This window comes from Lissotriton vulgaris, chromosome 2_1, assembly GCF_964263255.1.
Source record: "Lissotriton vulgaris chromosome 2_1, aLisVul1.2, whole genome shotgun sequence".
NCBI lineage: Eukaryota > Metazoa > Chordata > Amphibia > Caudata > Salamandridae > Lissotriton > Lissotriton vulgaris.
The window spans coordinates 1,448,132,787-1,448,145,200 of NC_141687.1; the positions used below are offsets into that span (position 1 = coordinate 1,448,132,787).

The following is a 12,414-nucleotide window of genomic DNA, read 5'->3' on the forward strand; positions in this document are numbered from 1 at the left end:
GGAGAACCACCAGACGGTGGCCTTGAAGCTGCCAAAGTTAGAGGCCTGTCATTAGGCCCTGGCTGCATCTTCCAATGGTGTATGCTTTCCAGCTATCTAGGAGACATGTTCACAGGCGGTGTTCTACGCACCGGAGAGCCCTCCGGGGTAACCTGCACAATCTGAATTCCCATTAGGAAGAAGACGCTGCAGAATAACTCCGAATAGATTGCAGAGATCTTGAAGTCGTCTCTCTGGGAACCAATTGCCTGTCCCTTGACGTTGAATTTCGACGTCGAGCCAGAATGCGCCACAATAGAAGATTCTTTGTGCCCAGAGGCTCTTACAACTGAAGACCTGTCCACAGATGTCCTCAACGTCAGATCTTTCGACGTAGACCTTGGAGGGTCAGCCAAAGCTCTTGACGCCGACTACGACCTCGACAAAGACCTATGAGAGGTCCGAGAGGCCGATCCAGAGTGTCTCGACGCCGACCGCAAGGCAGGTGGCGGAGACCTAGACGTCGACTTCCTCGACGTCGTTTGCCATTTCGACGTCCACCGAGCCCTTTCAAGCCTCGAGCCCGAGGCATGTCTCGACATTGACCCATGTCTCGACGGCGACCTTGATCATCTCCTTTTTTCAGGTCTCGACGTCGTGGCTCTATCTCTCAACGTCGATCTCACTTTCTCTCTCGACGTCGACCTCACTCTTCCTCTCGACGTCGACCTCACTCTCTCTCTTTCTCGATGTCGATCGTCTCACTCTCGACGTCGTTCTCACAGCAACCGACACCAAACGCCTTGACGTCGACAAGCTTCTCGACGGCGAACTCGATCTCCGCTTCGACATCGACTTGTGCCTTAGCGGCGTTAACTTCAACGTCGAAGTACTTCTTTCCACTGGTTTCGACGTCAACATACCTGACTGCGATCTAGATTTCAACGTCGACGCTTCCTGATGACGTTTTTTTCTTGCTTTTACCCTCAGGAGAGGCAGACCTTTGACGTTTTGACGAAGAGGGGGGTCTTCCAGAAGACAACACACTTCTTGCCACCTTTTCCTGATGCATTTCTCTCTCCAGAAGTCCCAAAAGTCGAATTTTCTCTCTTTCCTTTAGAGTTTTTCTGGAAAAGCTTGAGGCAATGATAACATTTTTCCACATCATGTGTGGAAGGTAGACCAACTACACAAACAGAATGGGGATCTGTTTTTGACATCTTCTACCCACAGGAAAGACAGTTGTAGAATAAAGGTGGCATAACTGACTAAAAAATACTAGAAGAATTAGTCAGAAAAGGTAGAATATTACCAGCAGCAACAAATACTGTCAAATAAGACAGTAAAAAACCAAATTCTGACTGAAAAACAATCAAATTCAGCAGAGCTCACGTTTCAGGTTCCTCACAGAACAAGCCGGAAAAAAGAACTGACCTAACTGTCACCTGTGGGGCATGATGGGAGCAGAGTTCCCCCTGGAGGCCTTAAAGGCAAAGTGTTCAGATTCTCTGAGGCCTTAAATGCGAGGTGCCTAGTCTGATTTTCTGTACAGAGATGTTATTTCTTTATGCAGCCTACATAGGCTAATTGCCTTTTATTACAGTTTCCTTGATGAAAATAAAAGGTTTTTCTGTCTGTGGAATGCATTTTAGGCTCCTGCCTTTTTCTTGCATTGTTTCTATGGTTTATTTTCATTCTGCAGAAAATATGTAATTATGGCTTTATTAGCCTATATGTTATGGTTGGGCTGCATATTATTAGTGTATACATGTATATGCGTATATGTCCTTAGTACTATGTACTTTTGTTATATATTTACACTAATATATGCATTTAGTTCTGTGTTCCGGGTTCCGGGTTCCCGCTCATGGGCGGAGATTATTCAGTGCTTATGACTATTAATGAGTATCCCCTGAAAGAGAAGGTGATTTTATACAAAGAGATGGGGGAAGCACCGGGGGAGGAGAAAGTAGGATATGGGTAAGTGGGAGAAGTAAAAGAGTACTATGCAAGGGGGTTTTTAGAAAATTAGGACTCCGGGGGTGCGCTGCCTAGGTTTAAACGTTACAGTGTGTACAAGGCACATGAAGTATCGTTGTGTAGTGCGTGAAGAGCAGACGGCAAACACCCTTAACCGCCCAAACGAGTCAAAAGACAATGCAAATTAACAAAACTAGGCTCTCGCAACTACATGTGTAAATCCGTTGATTCCCGGCGGTCGTCTCTCGTGTACGAGAGACGACCGCCGGGAATCAACGGAGGAGGGATTGCCTACAGCGGCCTACCGCCGTAGAGGGACGTACCCGTTTCCTCTTTGTGGCTCATCAATAGAATCCCCTCCCGGCTTTCCGCTTTACACCAAAGCGAGACTCAGCGCCATACTCTTTAATCGTCACCACCAGTGGGAAACGAGCACCAAACAGACGAGAGACATACCATGATTTCCTACTGATCATTCTCTCAACAGTATCGACTATAATAGAGTCATACAATACACTTAGTGCCAGAACAGTGCTTACAAGACCCAGACTTACTCCGACCATACATTGGATTTGGAGTTGAAGCCCTGAGGAGTCGTGTTGACTCAACCGTACACGACGAAACACGTGTCGGCGAATGTTACTATTCTCAAGTCTGGAGAAAATAAACATCTTGCTGTGACAAGAAGATTTACACCAAAGAACCTGCTTCTGTGCATCTTTTTGCACTTTTGGTCATTGTACCTTGTTTTGTTAACACACATGTAGTTGCGAGAGCCTAGTTTTGTTAAGTGGGAGAAGTACTCGTGGAAGAAGCTAGGAGCAGTGCCCTCGAGTTGATAGTAATGGAGCCAACGTGAAGATTAACCTGGTTGTCAGGGTTAGGTATGTTGGTATTATACTCCCGTTCCGTGATGGAGGAATTGACAGACCGGTTCATGTGGCATGAAGGGGAAGTGGAGCGGGAGAAGAAAGAGGTGGAGGGAAACGAAGGTTCCGCATTAGTGAGGATACTGATATGAGTGGCAGGGTTCGGGTTCAGTGTATTTTTAATCCCCATAAATATTCTGTCAAAGCACCTGAGATTCAAGTTGGAGGCTTGAATGAGGATGTTACCATTATTGTATAGGGAGAATCATTATTTTGCTCACCATGCCACCCCAGTTTAGACCTGGCCATATGCAAATCAGTCTTGACTCTGTGCCTCATGAAAAGAGTCCAGCCCGAATTGCCAAGTCAGGTCCTCCCTAGACCGGAAACAAGCATCTTAGGATCAGTTTCTGGGTTTCACCCCCCCATCAGCCAGGATATGAAGGGTATGCCCAGATGTGGGTCCCGTGCTCTCCATGTCACTGGAGTTAAGCTATTCTGGCTGATAAGGAGTGAAACCCAGACTCCAGTCCTACGATGGTCGTTTCCAGTCCAGGGAGGACCTGGCCTGGCAGTTCGGGCTGCACTGTTCCCATTGGGCGCAGGGTCAAGACTATTTGCATATGGCTGGGTTCAAACTGGAATGGCATGGGGAGCAAAAACATGATGGATTTAGGCCCAGATCTCTATACTGGGGTGAATTTATGACAATGTTCGGTATTCTGTCCCTCAATTGTTCTTTTTGCACATCTCTGTGAACACCACTTCCATTCTGGGTGTTTAAACACCTATAATAGTATAAATATATTAAAAACTAACAGATCAACATCAAACATTTGAAAAGCTCTTAGTACAAACCGCTCTTTCTTGACACTACTAAGGTTACTATCACCATTTGAACGTCAAAAGGATGAAAGGTAGGTGAGTAACACAGTGAATGAAATCGGAGACCCATAGATTATGCTTGGAAGCAGCAGATTCAATGAAAAAACTGTATGGATACAAACTTCCTTAAACACTACATCTAAAACTAGGAAATAAAGGGCCACCTCACCTTTTGCATTCTCCTCAAACGCAGGCCGTCCCAGAATTTCATCAGTCGACTCTTTTCGACGGCACAATTTGAAAAATTCAGTTAAAAAATCACCTTAAAAAAGAAAGGAAAAAAGTATGATACTCTAGAAAATCCATAGTTAAAGCAATGTAAGAAGCTTCCAGGTCAATAGTAGTGCATATGCAAATGTGCACAAACACCACTCAAGCTGAAGTATGTGAGGAAAAATCAGAAAAGGAATTAGTGGACAAAGCTATGTATAGACGCGCTTTCCAGGCCATAAAATTGTGGAGCTACAGCCACAAAATATTGGCAAAAATGACAGAAAACAAACAAGAATTTAAATAAAAGTTTTTTTTTACCCAATAAGCATTGAGGATTATCAGCTTTTCTTAGTCTGACAGACCAGTGGGGAGCCTGAATGGGATCTAAATCTCTGAAAAAACAGAAAGCAAAGCATATTACTTAGCGGCTATATGTAAAGTAACAACATTAAAAAAACAGAATGTTTCAGTTGATCCTAATTGCAATACAAAAAATAATGAGAATGTTATTTCATAATCGTTTTTTAGCAAGATTCTTTTTAGAAAGTGTACAAGAGAAAACATTAAAAAATATTAGTAAGCATCCTGCAAGAGACTTAAAGCTACTGGTAAGACACTTTTGTCATAAGTGTTACCCAACTGCTTCACCCAGTCCCCCCCCACCACCCCCACCCCCCACTCAACCACTGGGGGAACAGGTTGGGATCCAAATAAAAGAAAACATATAAGGCAACCACAATACACATTGGGATAGTGAAGTAATCAAGATCAGAAAACTGCTCTTTCTATCTGGGGCCCTCAAGAAAACAGCCCCATTGTTCTCCATCTAGGGTGGAATGTAGTGTTTGTGTGCTCCTGAACAAAGTATCACTTCAAAGCTGCAGTAGTCCTCAACACAGTACTTGCTTTTTCACAGCAAAATGTAACCGCCACATTTTGAGGTGCAAAATGTTTGTTCATCGTCACAAAAATAGTGCCTAATATCTTAAAATAGGAGAATGTACCTCCAAAGACTGTTGTTGTAATAAAAATACAGAGCACACCGCACTGGTAAAAGGAACCAAATTCAGCCGCCATTGAGGGTGCAATGTATTGAATGAGATACAGAAACTTGATGTTACACCAGCACAAACCAGGATAGATGGTGTGAGCACCTTGAGCAGCGGGAAGAGGATGGTGAGGTAACTGGGGTCCCTGACATCCTTGGGGGCAGCTAGGCAAGTGACAGGTGCCGTGAGGAGGAGTGGCATGAGCTGGCAGACATTACTAGCGACGAGCCACTTCATGACTGCAGGAGCATAATTTTGACATTGGAAGGTAGCAAAAAGGTATCAAGATTTTTTCCAGCCTTCATCACAAGTGAAGAAAGAACCCTCTGAGAAAGGGACCAGAGAAACTGTCATGAACAACTTAAAGTATAATCAAACACACAAAAGGTCATGGGAGGGATGTTTCCAAAAAGTCTGACCACTGGCAATCGCTTGCTGTAGCATTCCAACACATCGTTCTTTTACCCACCATGTCACTTCAGTTTGGACACAGCCATATGCAAACCAGTCTTGATCCAGCTCCAGTTGGAACAGACCAGCCCGAAACGCCAAGCCAGGTCCTACCTGAACCAGAACACAAGCAACTCAAGACCCGTTTTGCCTGATAAGGGCTCACGAGACCGGTGTAGCTTGGTTCCAGAGGCAGCAAGCACAGGACCCACTCTGGTCATACCCTTGCCACCCACTTACGGACATACAACTTAAGAGAGGGTCAAAGTGAAATGATGGCGACCCTGGAGGCAATTGGAGCTATACTGGAGTAAATGTAAGAAGCAGTCAAGGTGATGAACCATGTGGAGGAAGAGGCAAATAAACTGACAGATCTCTGAGCCAGAGCAACTGTAGTGCTGCTTGCTGACCCTTGACGGCTGGGTAGAAGTGCTGGAGGATGTGCTGAAGACAAAATATTAGAGTCTTGAGATTCCTTGCCAAACCTTCGGATAATATTTAGTAGCCTACAAGAGCAACCATGGCTTTATCTAATCAGTTATTAAAGTCATACAAAGGACAAAAAAACAAACAACCAAGATAGTGCAATGGACTGATTTCAGAATTCTAGCCTGTCGTTAGTTACCAACAGTCTCTTTTGTACATTTATCTTGATGTATATTGTTTTGTGGTGGGTGTTACACGGGGGTCACAATGCACTATCTTGGGTGTCCGTTTTTCTGTTCGTTGTATGGTCTTGATAACTGATGAGATAAAACTTTTTACTTTTACTTGTGGGGGTGGTTTGGAAATCAATTATCATAAATGCCCGTGATTGTTCAATATTTATGTACCCTGTTCCCCGTTTCCCTCCCCCCTCCTTCCCTCTCCGATGAGATGTGGTGCTATATGGGAGAGTGTCTTCTCTGTACCATGCCTTTATTTTTTGATGCCCTGTCTTAAAAAAAGAAATATAAAAAAAATTATCATAAAAGCATTGCTTGCAAGACGTTTTAAACCTTAAAGTACACCTTTCTTTCTCAATGAGAACCACTGTTGCATGTATAGCATACCTTCAGATAAAATAGTGGCAGAAGCAATGAAAGTATTCTTTAGAGAGCAACTCACACCGGAGGGTTAGGAGTTAGCAGATTTGATCGTGAGGGTATACTGATTGCCATCTATATCCTCTGTGTTGGCCAAGTTCGAACTCGATGGAGGAAGCATTTTGATCGTACCACTTCTTCATGTCCTCCTGACTGGCCTCAAGATTCACTTTCGCCATTTCTCTGAATCGCCTGGTCTGATTGCGTAGGGTCAGGAGGTACTTGAAGACATCTGGAGGGGTCTTCAGAGGGGGCATCTCCCAACCTTCTTTGACTAGGCTGAGGGGCCCTCGCACAGGGTGTCCGTATAAGAGTTCGAACGGGCTGAAGCCAAGGGACTTCTGGGGGACTTCTCGATATGCAAAGAGGAGGCACGGCAGCAGCACATCCCACTGGCGACGGAGGGGCTCTTCCAACCCCCCAATCATCCCTTTGAGCGTGCGGTTAAACCGCTCGACTAGTCCGTTTCCTTGAGGGTGATAAGGGGTCGTGAATCGGTAGGTGACCCCACACTGTTGCCAGAGGGATTTCATATATTTTGAAATAAAGTTTGTGCCTCGGTCGCTGACGACTTCTCGGGGAAAGCCCACCCGGGAGAAGATCCCCATCAATGCCCGGCCGACCACCGGGGCTGTCACAGTTCGCAGGGGAATAGCCTCGGGGTAGCGGGTGGCGTGGTCCACCAGTACCAGGATGAACCGATGTCCTTGTGCTGTACGGGGGTCCAGGGGCCCCACAATGTCTATTCCCACCCTCTCGAACGGGGTGGTGACAACTGGGAAGGGTTGCAGAGGTGCTTTAAGTTTGCGGCCGCTCTTCCCGCTGGCCTGGCACGTAGGGCAGGACCGGCAGTGGTTGAGGACGTCGTTTCTCATCTTGGGCCAGAAGAAGTGGGTCACCAGGCGACTGTAGGTTTTGTCTTGACCCAGGTGACCAGCCAGGGGGACATTGTGGGCCAAGTTTAGCAAGAAGTCTCTAAAGCGGAGGGGCACCACTAGCACTCGACTGGCCCCTACCTCCGTGATTCTCTGTTCACTGTATAACAGGTCGTTGTCCCAATAGATCCAATGGCTTCCGGTGGTGTCCCCTGCGCTCTGGGCGAGGGCTTGCTGGCGGAGTCCCTCGAGGGAGGGACAGGTCTTCTGCTCTTGACGGAACTGTTCCTGGGTGGGCCCCCCTTCCTGACGCCACTGAGCCAGGTTGGGAAGGTCCTGGAGCTGAGCGAGCCCTTCGGGGGTTTGCCCTGGGGGGTTGGCACGGTCGGTGTCTTCTACTGGAGCGACCGGGGGAGGAGGTGCTGGCCATTCAGGTTCTTCGGGTCGGGGGATGGTACGGGCAGCCATGGACCGGGTGGTTACGCACGCCCAGTCCGGGAGGCCCAACATCCCCAGGTGCTCTCTTCTCTCTACGGCGGCCCACGGGGAACTCTCAAGATCATTCCCCAGGAGACAGTCCACGGGGGCATCATCTCGGACCGTCACCTTTAACATGCCGGAGACTCCTCCCCATTCGAAGGGGACGCAGGCCATCCGACACAGACTCTCGGAATTGTCGGCTGAACGGACAGGGCAGAGAATGTTCGGCAGGATCTGTTCTGGGGTCACCAGGTGACAGCGGACGGCTGTCACACTGGCCCCGGTGTCACGTAGGGCTTCGGCCCTGCGCCCATTAATGTTCACCCACTGACTATATTTTCTGGTGTTGGCGGGTAGGGGAGCCCGCGGGACCATGTCTCTTCCCCCTAGGCACGCTAGAACCATGGCGGCCGGCTCCCACTCCTGTTGTTCTTGCTCGCATTCCTCTTGCTCTTCGGAGATTTGTTCTTCCCCCAGGGCGGCGGCAGCCATCTGGCGGGGCCTCGGAGTCTGATTCTGAGGACAGTTCGGGTCATTTGCGTAGTGGCCGACTCGCTGGCATCGGTGACACGTGACATTGGCTCTGTACCCCGGGCGCACCGGGGGGTTGCCCCGGTTGGCCGGGGGCGGGGTGCTGGCAGCGGAAGCGGCCGGGGCGGTGTCTTTTCCTCGTCCCTGGCCTCCTCCTCCTCCTCGGGACGGTGCTGACCTTGGTGGTTCCGGTTCTGTTCGTGCGGCCCATTCCGGCTTACTCGGGTAATCTCCCACCGGTCAGCCTCGGCGGCGAGCTGCCGTGGATCTGTCAATTTGCTTTCGAGGAGGTGCTGCCTGAGCTCGACGAAGCAGTTGTTGGAGAGGTGCTCCCACACCATGAGATTAAAAAGTTGTTCGTAGGTTGTTACTTGGCTCCCCTTGATCCACCCCTCGAAGGCTCGGCTGAAATAGTTTACATACTCCACCCAAGTTGTACCCGGGATCCGGGTGCAGTCTCGGAACCTCTGGCGGTACATTTCGGGTGTGAGCCCATATCGGGTGAGGAGGGCAGCCTTCATGTGGTCATAAGAGGTCATCAGATGGTCTGGGAGCTGTAACAGGGCATCGCGGCCCTCATTGACGAACCTCCCCCATAGACCGGCTCCCCAGTCACTTCGATCGATCCGGTGGGAGGTCATGGCGATCTCGTAGGCCTTGAACCACTGTTGTATGTCGTCATCTCGGAAATACTCTCGAACGACATCCTTGGGGATGTGTACTTTCTTTTCTGTCGCTCCGGGAGTGCGCGGTTGCTCGGGCACCCCCAGTTCTTTGCTCTGCTTTCGTAAGTCTATTTCCGCTAGCTTGCGCTCATGTTCATACGCTAGTCTCTTTTCTTCGAGTTCTCTTTGTCTCTGTTTTTCTTCTCGTTCTTCTCGGAGCCGCAGATGTTCTAGGTTCAGTTTTTGTTCTGCTAATTTGAGTTCACCGTCCATTTTGAGCCGGGCCATTTCTAACTCATGTAGTCTGTTTTTTTCTCTCTCTTGGATCTCTTCCTGCGAAAGACCGTTCTTCGCTCCTCAGGAGCCGTGGTGCTCCTCTCCGATGTTGCAACATTTTGGTCCGGGGGTCTGGCGGCCCCGGTTTCTGCCCATGACTCAATGGCGTGTTTGAAATCGTCTTTCGTACTCAGACCGGTGGTAGCAATGCCTAGTTCAATGCAGAATTGTTTCAACTCACGATGGCTGTATTCTTCCAATTACTCCATCTGGAATTTCTCGGTGGATCCGCTCTCTTTGGTTGTCATTGTGGTTTTGTCGTGGGGTGAGCTACTCTCTGTACGATTACGCGTTGATTCGGATCGCGCCGCTGGCCACCAATGTTAGACGGACCGGGAGGGTCGGCCGAGGACAAGAGGAGAGGTCTCCGGGGAGAGCCGTCTCCAGCGATCGTACAGGCGAATAACTTCCCCCCCACAGACGTACACCACACAAGGATAAGGTTTAACGTTCTTTATAAGCAATCTTTAAGTACGGTAGAATGGTACAAGGAGGTCTGGACTCAGGGGCCCCCTCGATTCTAGTCTCTTGGGTGGAAAGGGGGTAGCGGGACAGTCTTGTTACCAATCTGGTAGATACGATGATAAGATGGATAGCTCACAATCCTCGAGCTCGGCGTTCTTAGATGGTCGGGCCGCGGCGGAGCCAGCAGGTCCCGAGATGATCGTAGGTAGCGACGGTCCGCGGCGGCGCCAGCAGGTCCCGGTGAAGATGAAGGGTTCAGAAGGTTTGCGGCAGCGCCAGCAAGCAGGACAGTAGTTCACAAGGCAGGGCTACAGCAGCGCCAGTAGTCCGTCAAGGATGAGTTCGTCACGGTGTCTCTCGACTCCAGGATACAACTGACTTCCTGCTCTGGAGCTGCCCCAGTTATAGGTCTGGCGTCCTTTGATGTCCGGACCCTCGCACTTGGAGGTCGGGAGGTCCGGGATGAGGGAGTCCAGACACCCAGCAGGGGGGTGGAGCCAGCGCCCGGGGGAGCTGGGGCGATCGGCACCTGGCGGGGGAGAGCCATCGACACTTCTTTCTCCCATTGACCTGCCAAGTGGGCCGCTCACCTCCTGGGTGGATGGTGGTGCCGGGATGTTGGGCCCTGGCCAGGCCCAGGGTTAGGGTCGATCTGAGGCCACGCGGCCTCGTGGTGCAGTGTCCAAGATGGCGGCCGGGCCGGGCGAGGGAGCCGGTAGTGATTCGGCCCCATGATGCAGAGATGTCCGGGGGCCGGAGTCCCGTATGAGACTGGGTGCGGGCTGGTCCTGTGGGTAACACTTGGAGGGCCGGGCTCGGGCCCTGTCATGCGGGGAGGAAGCAAGCCCTTCACGTGGCCTGTCCAACACTCTGGCTCTACGAAACATGAATGAGGGGGCAACATCATTGTGACTTATGCAGACCCAGACTCCTTAGTAAGGCTGTGATGTTGAAGAAAGGCTGTTAGGCACACAGCCAAGTCATCCTTCTCCTTTCAGACCTTTGTGTTGTCTTCCATCTGGTCAAAAACCAAATAGTATCCACTCCGGAACCAAAAAAGGTTCCTGTTGAAGAGGTAAAGAGAAGGAGGATGAACAGTATGCCAGGTGATAGCCGACCCATTACAGTGGGTGAGAAGGGAAAAAGACCCTTTTCTTAATACAACCCTCACTCACTCTATAAGTGACATGCTTCATCATCGGGTTCACCCCAACTCCTAAAAGCCGGGGTGGGATCAACCACATTTCAGGGAGCACTTATGAAGACTGGGAGTATGGGGGTAAAACTTTAAAGATAAAATTCCTCTACCACTCCAAATGTATCCTTTATTCGTGGGGTGGGAGGGAATGTTAAAAACAAATGTGGGGCTAGAGGATGTGATGGTCCTAGAACACCAACATGTTTCAGCCCTTCCTAACAGCCTATTTGAGGTCCTGGGCTTTCGTCAGGGTGGGTAGCAAAGTTATTTGCCCTGAATACGTAAATGACGTGAGCATGCAATTTGCATGTGAAAGAAAGGCATGTATTTGCCACTGCTTCCTAGAGGAGTTACCTGTAGAAAGAAAAATAGTTACTGAGGTACAGGCTGTAATTTCGGCTGTAAAATCAAAGAATGGTGTACTGTTGCCGTGGAACTTCACAGTGCTGTCCCCAAATAAATAAATGTCTATTTGTGATATTCACGGTATATTCACCAGGAAAGCCTATGGTACAGTGGTCCTGGTGACGTCATACCAGTTGCACTCATTCATAAATCTTATTTACATTCAATTATGAGTCAAGGTGAATGAATTGAACTTGAATTTGCACATGTGGTCTCATCAGCACATACTAACTCCCTGTGTAGGATTGCTCACACTCACATCAACAATCACATCTTACTAGTGTAATCAGAGCTACTATTTACAGAAGTAGTCTATAAATCATATTTTTGATTGTGTGTAGGGTGATAATGGTCACTCACCCCAATTTAACAGGGCACCTGCTCCCAACAGGGTCACGAGATGGAGGCCTCATAGTCAAATACTAAGAACAGATAAGGAAAAATGCCAAATTATTGTTAAAGAAGTGCTTAAAGATGATAGCCGGCAATTCCTTTTGTGTAAGCCTCTGGCCGTGTCCTCAGGCAAGAAGGATAAGAGAGACCTTACTTCATCAAAGATCCTGTCGCTGCATGCAACCTACTGTTTACTCAGCTCCCCTGCTTGTGATGATTATAGCCGAAAGCTCTGTATAAGGGGTGATTGGTGGCAGAGTGGAGGTTTATTTCGGAGACTCACGTTGTAAATGAGGGCACCAAACATTCCAGAGTACTGCCTCAAGAGACCAGGAGCGAGTCCACAAGTGATGTGTGGGCTCGTTCATTACATCACGGATTGGGAAGCGGTAACCATGGAATTGCCATAGAAACCGAACCGCTTCCGTGGAGTTGCAATGAGCTGATGTTGGAAATGAGAACATTTTTGTGTACCGCATGGTCATATTAAATGGTGGAACTCATACGTGGTATGTTTGGGGGGGAAGGTCCCAGTTTTTTCTACAGTTTGCAATGC

At 48.9% G+C, this 12,414-nt stretch overlaps 1 protein-coding gene across 1 annotated transcript in view; it reads right to left on the bottom strand.

Annotated features, from left to right (window-relative positions):
- The window catches only part of RAB3GAP1 (RAB3 GTPase activating protein catalytic subunit 1), a 465,696-nt gene that overhangs the window by 277,284 nt on the left and 175,998 nt on the right, over positions 1-12,414 (bottom strand). The window contains exons 11-12 of the mRNA XM_086954315.1: positions 4,245-4,318; positions 3,883-3,975 (exon numbers count right to left, since the gene is read on the bottom strand). Of these exons, the coding sequence (XP_086810441.1) occupies positions 3,883-3,975; positions 4,245-4,318 (167 nt within the window). The remainder of the gene's footprint in view (positions 1-3,882; positions 3,976-4,244; positions 4,319-12,414) is intronic.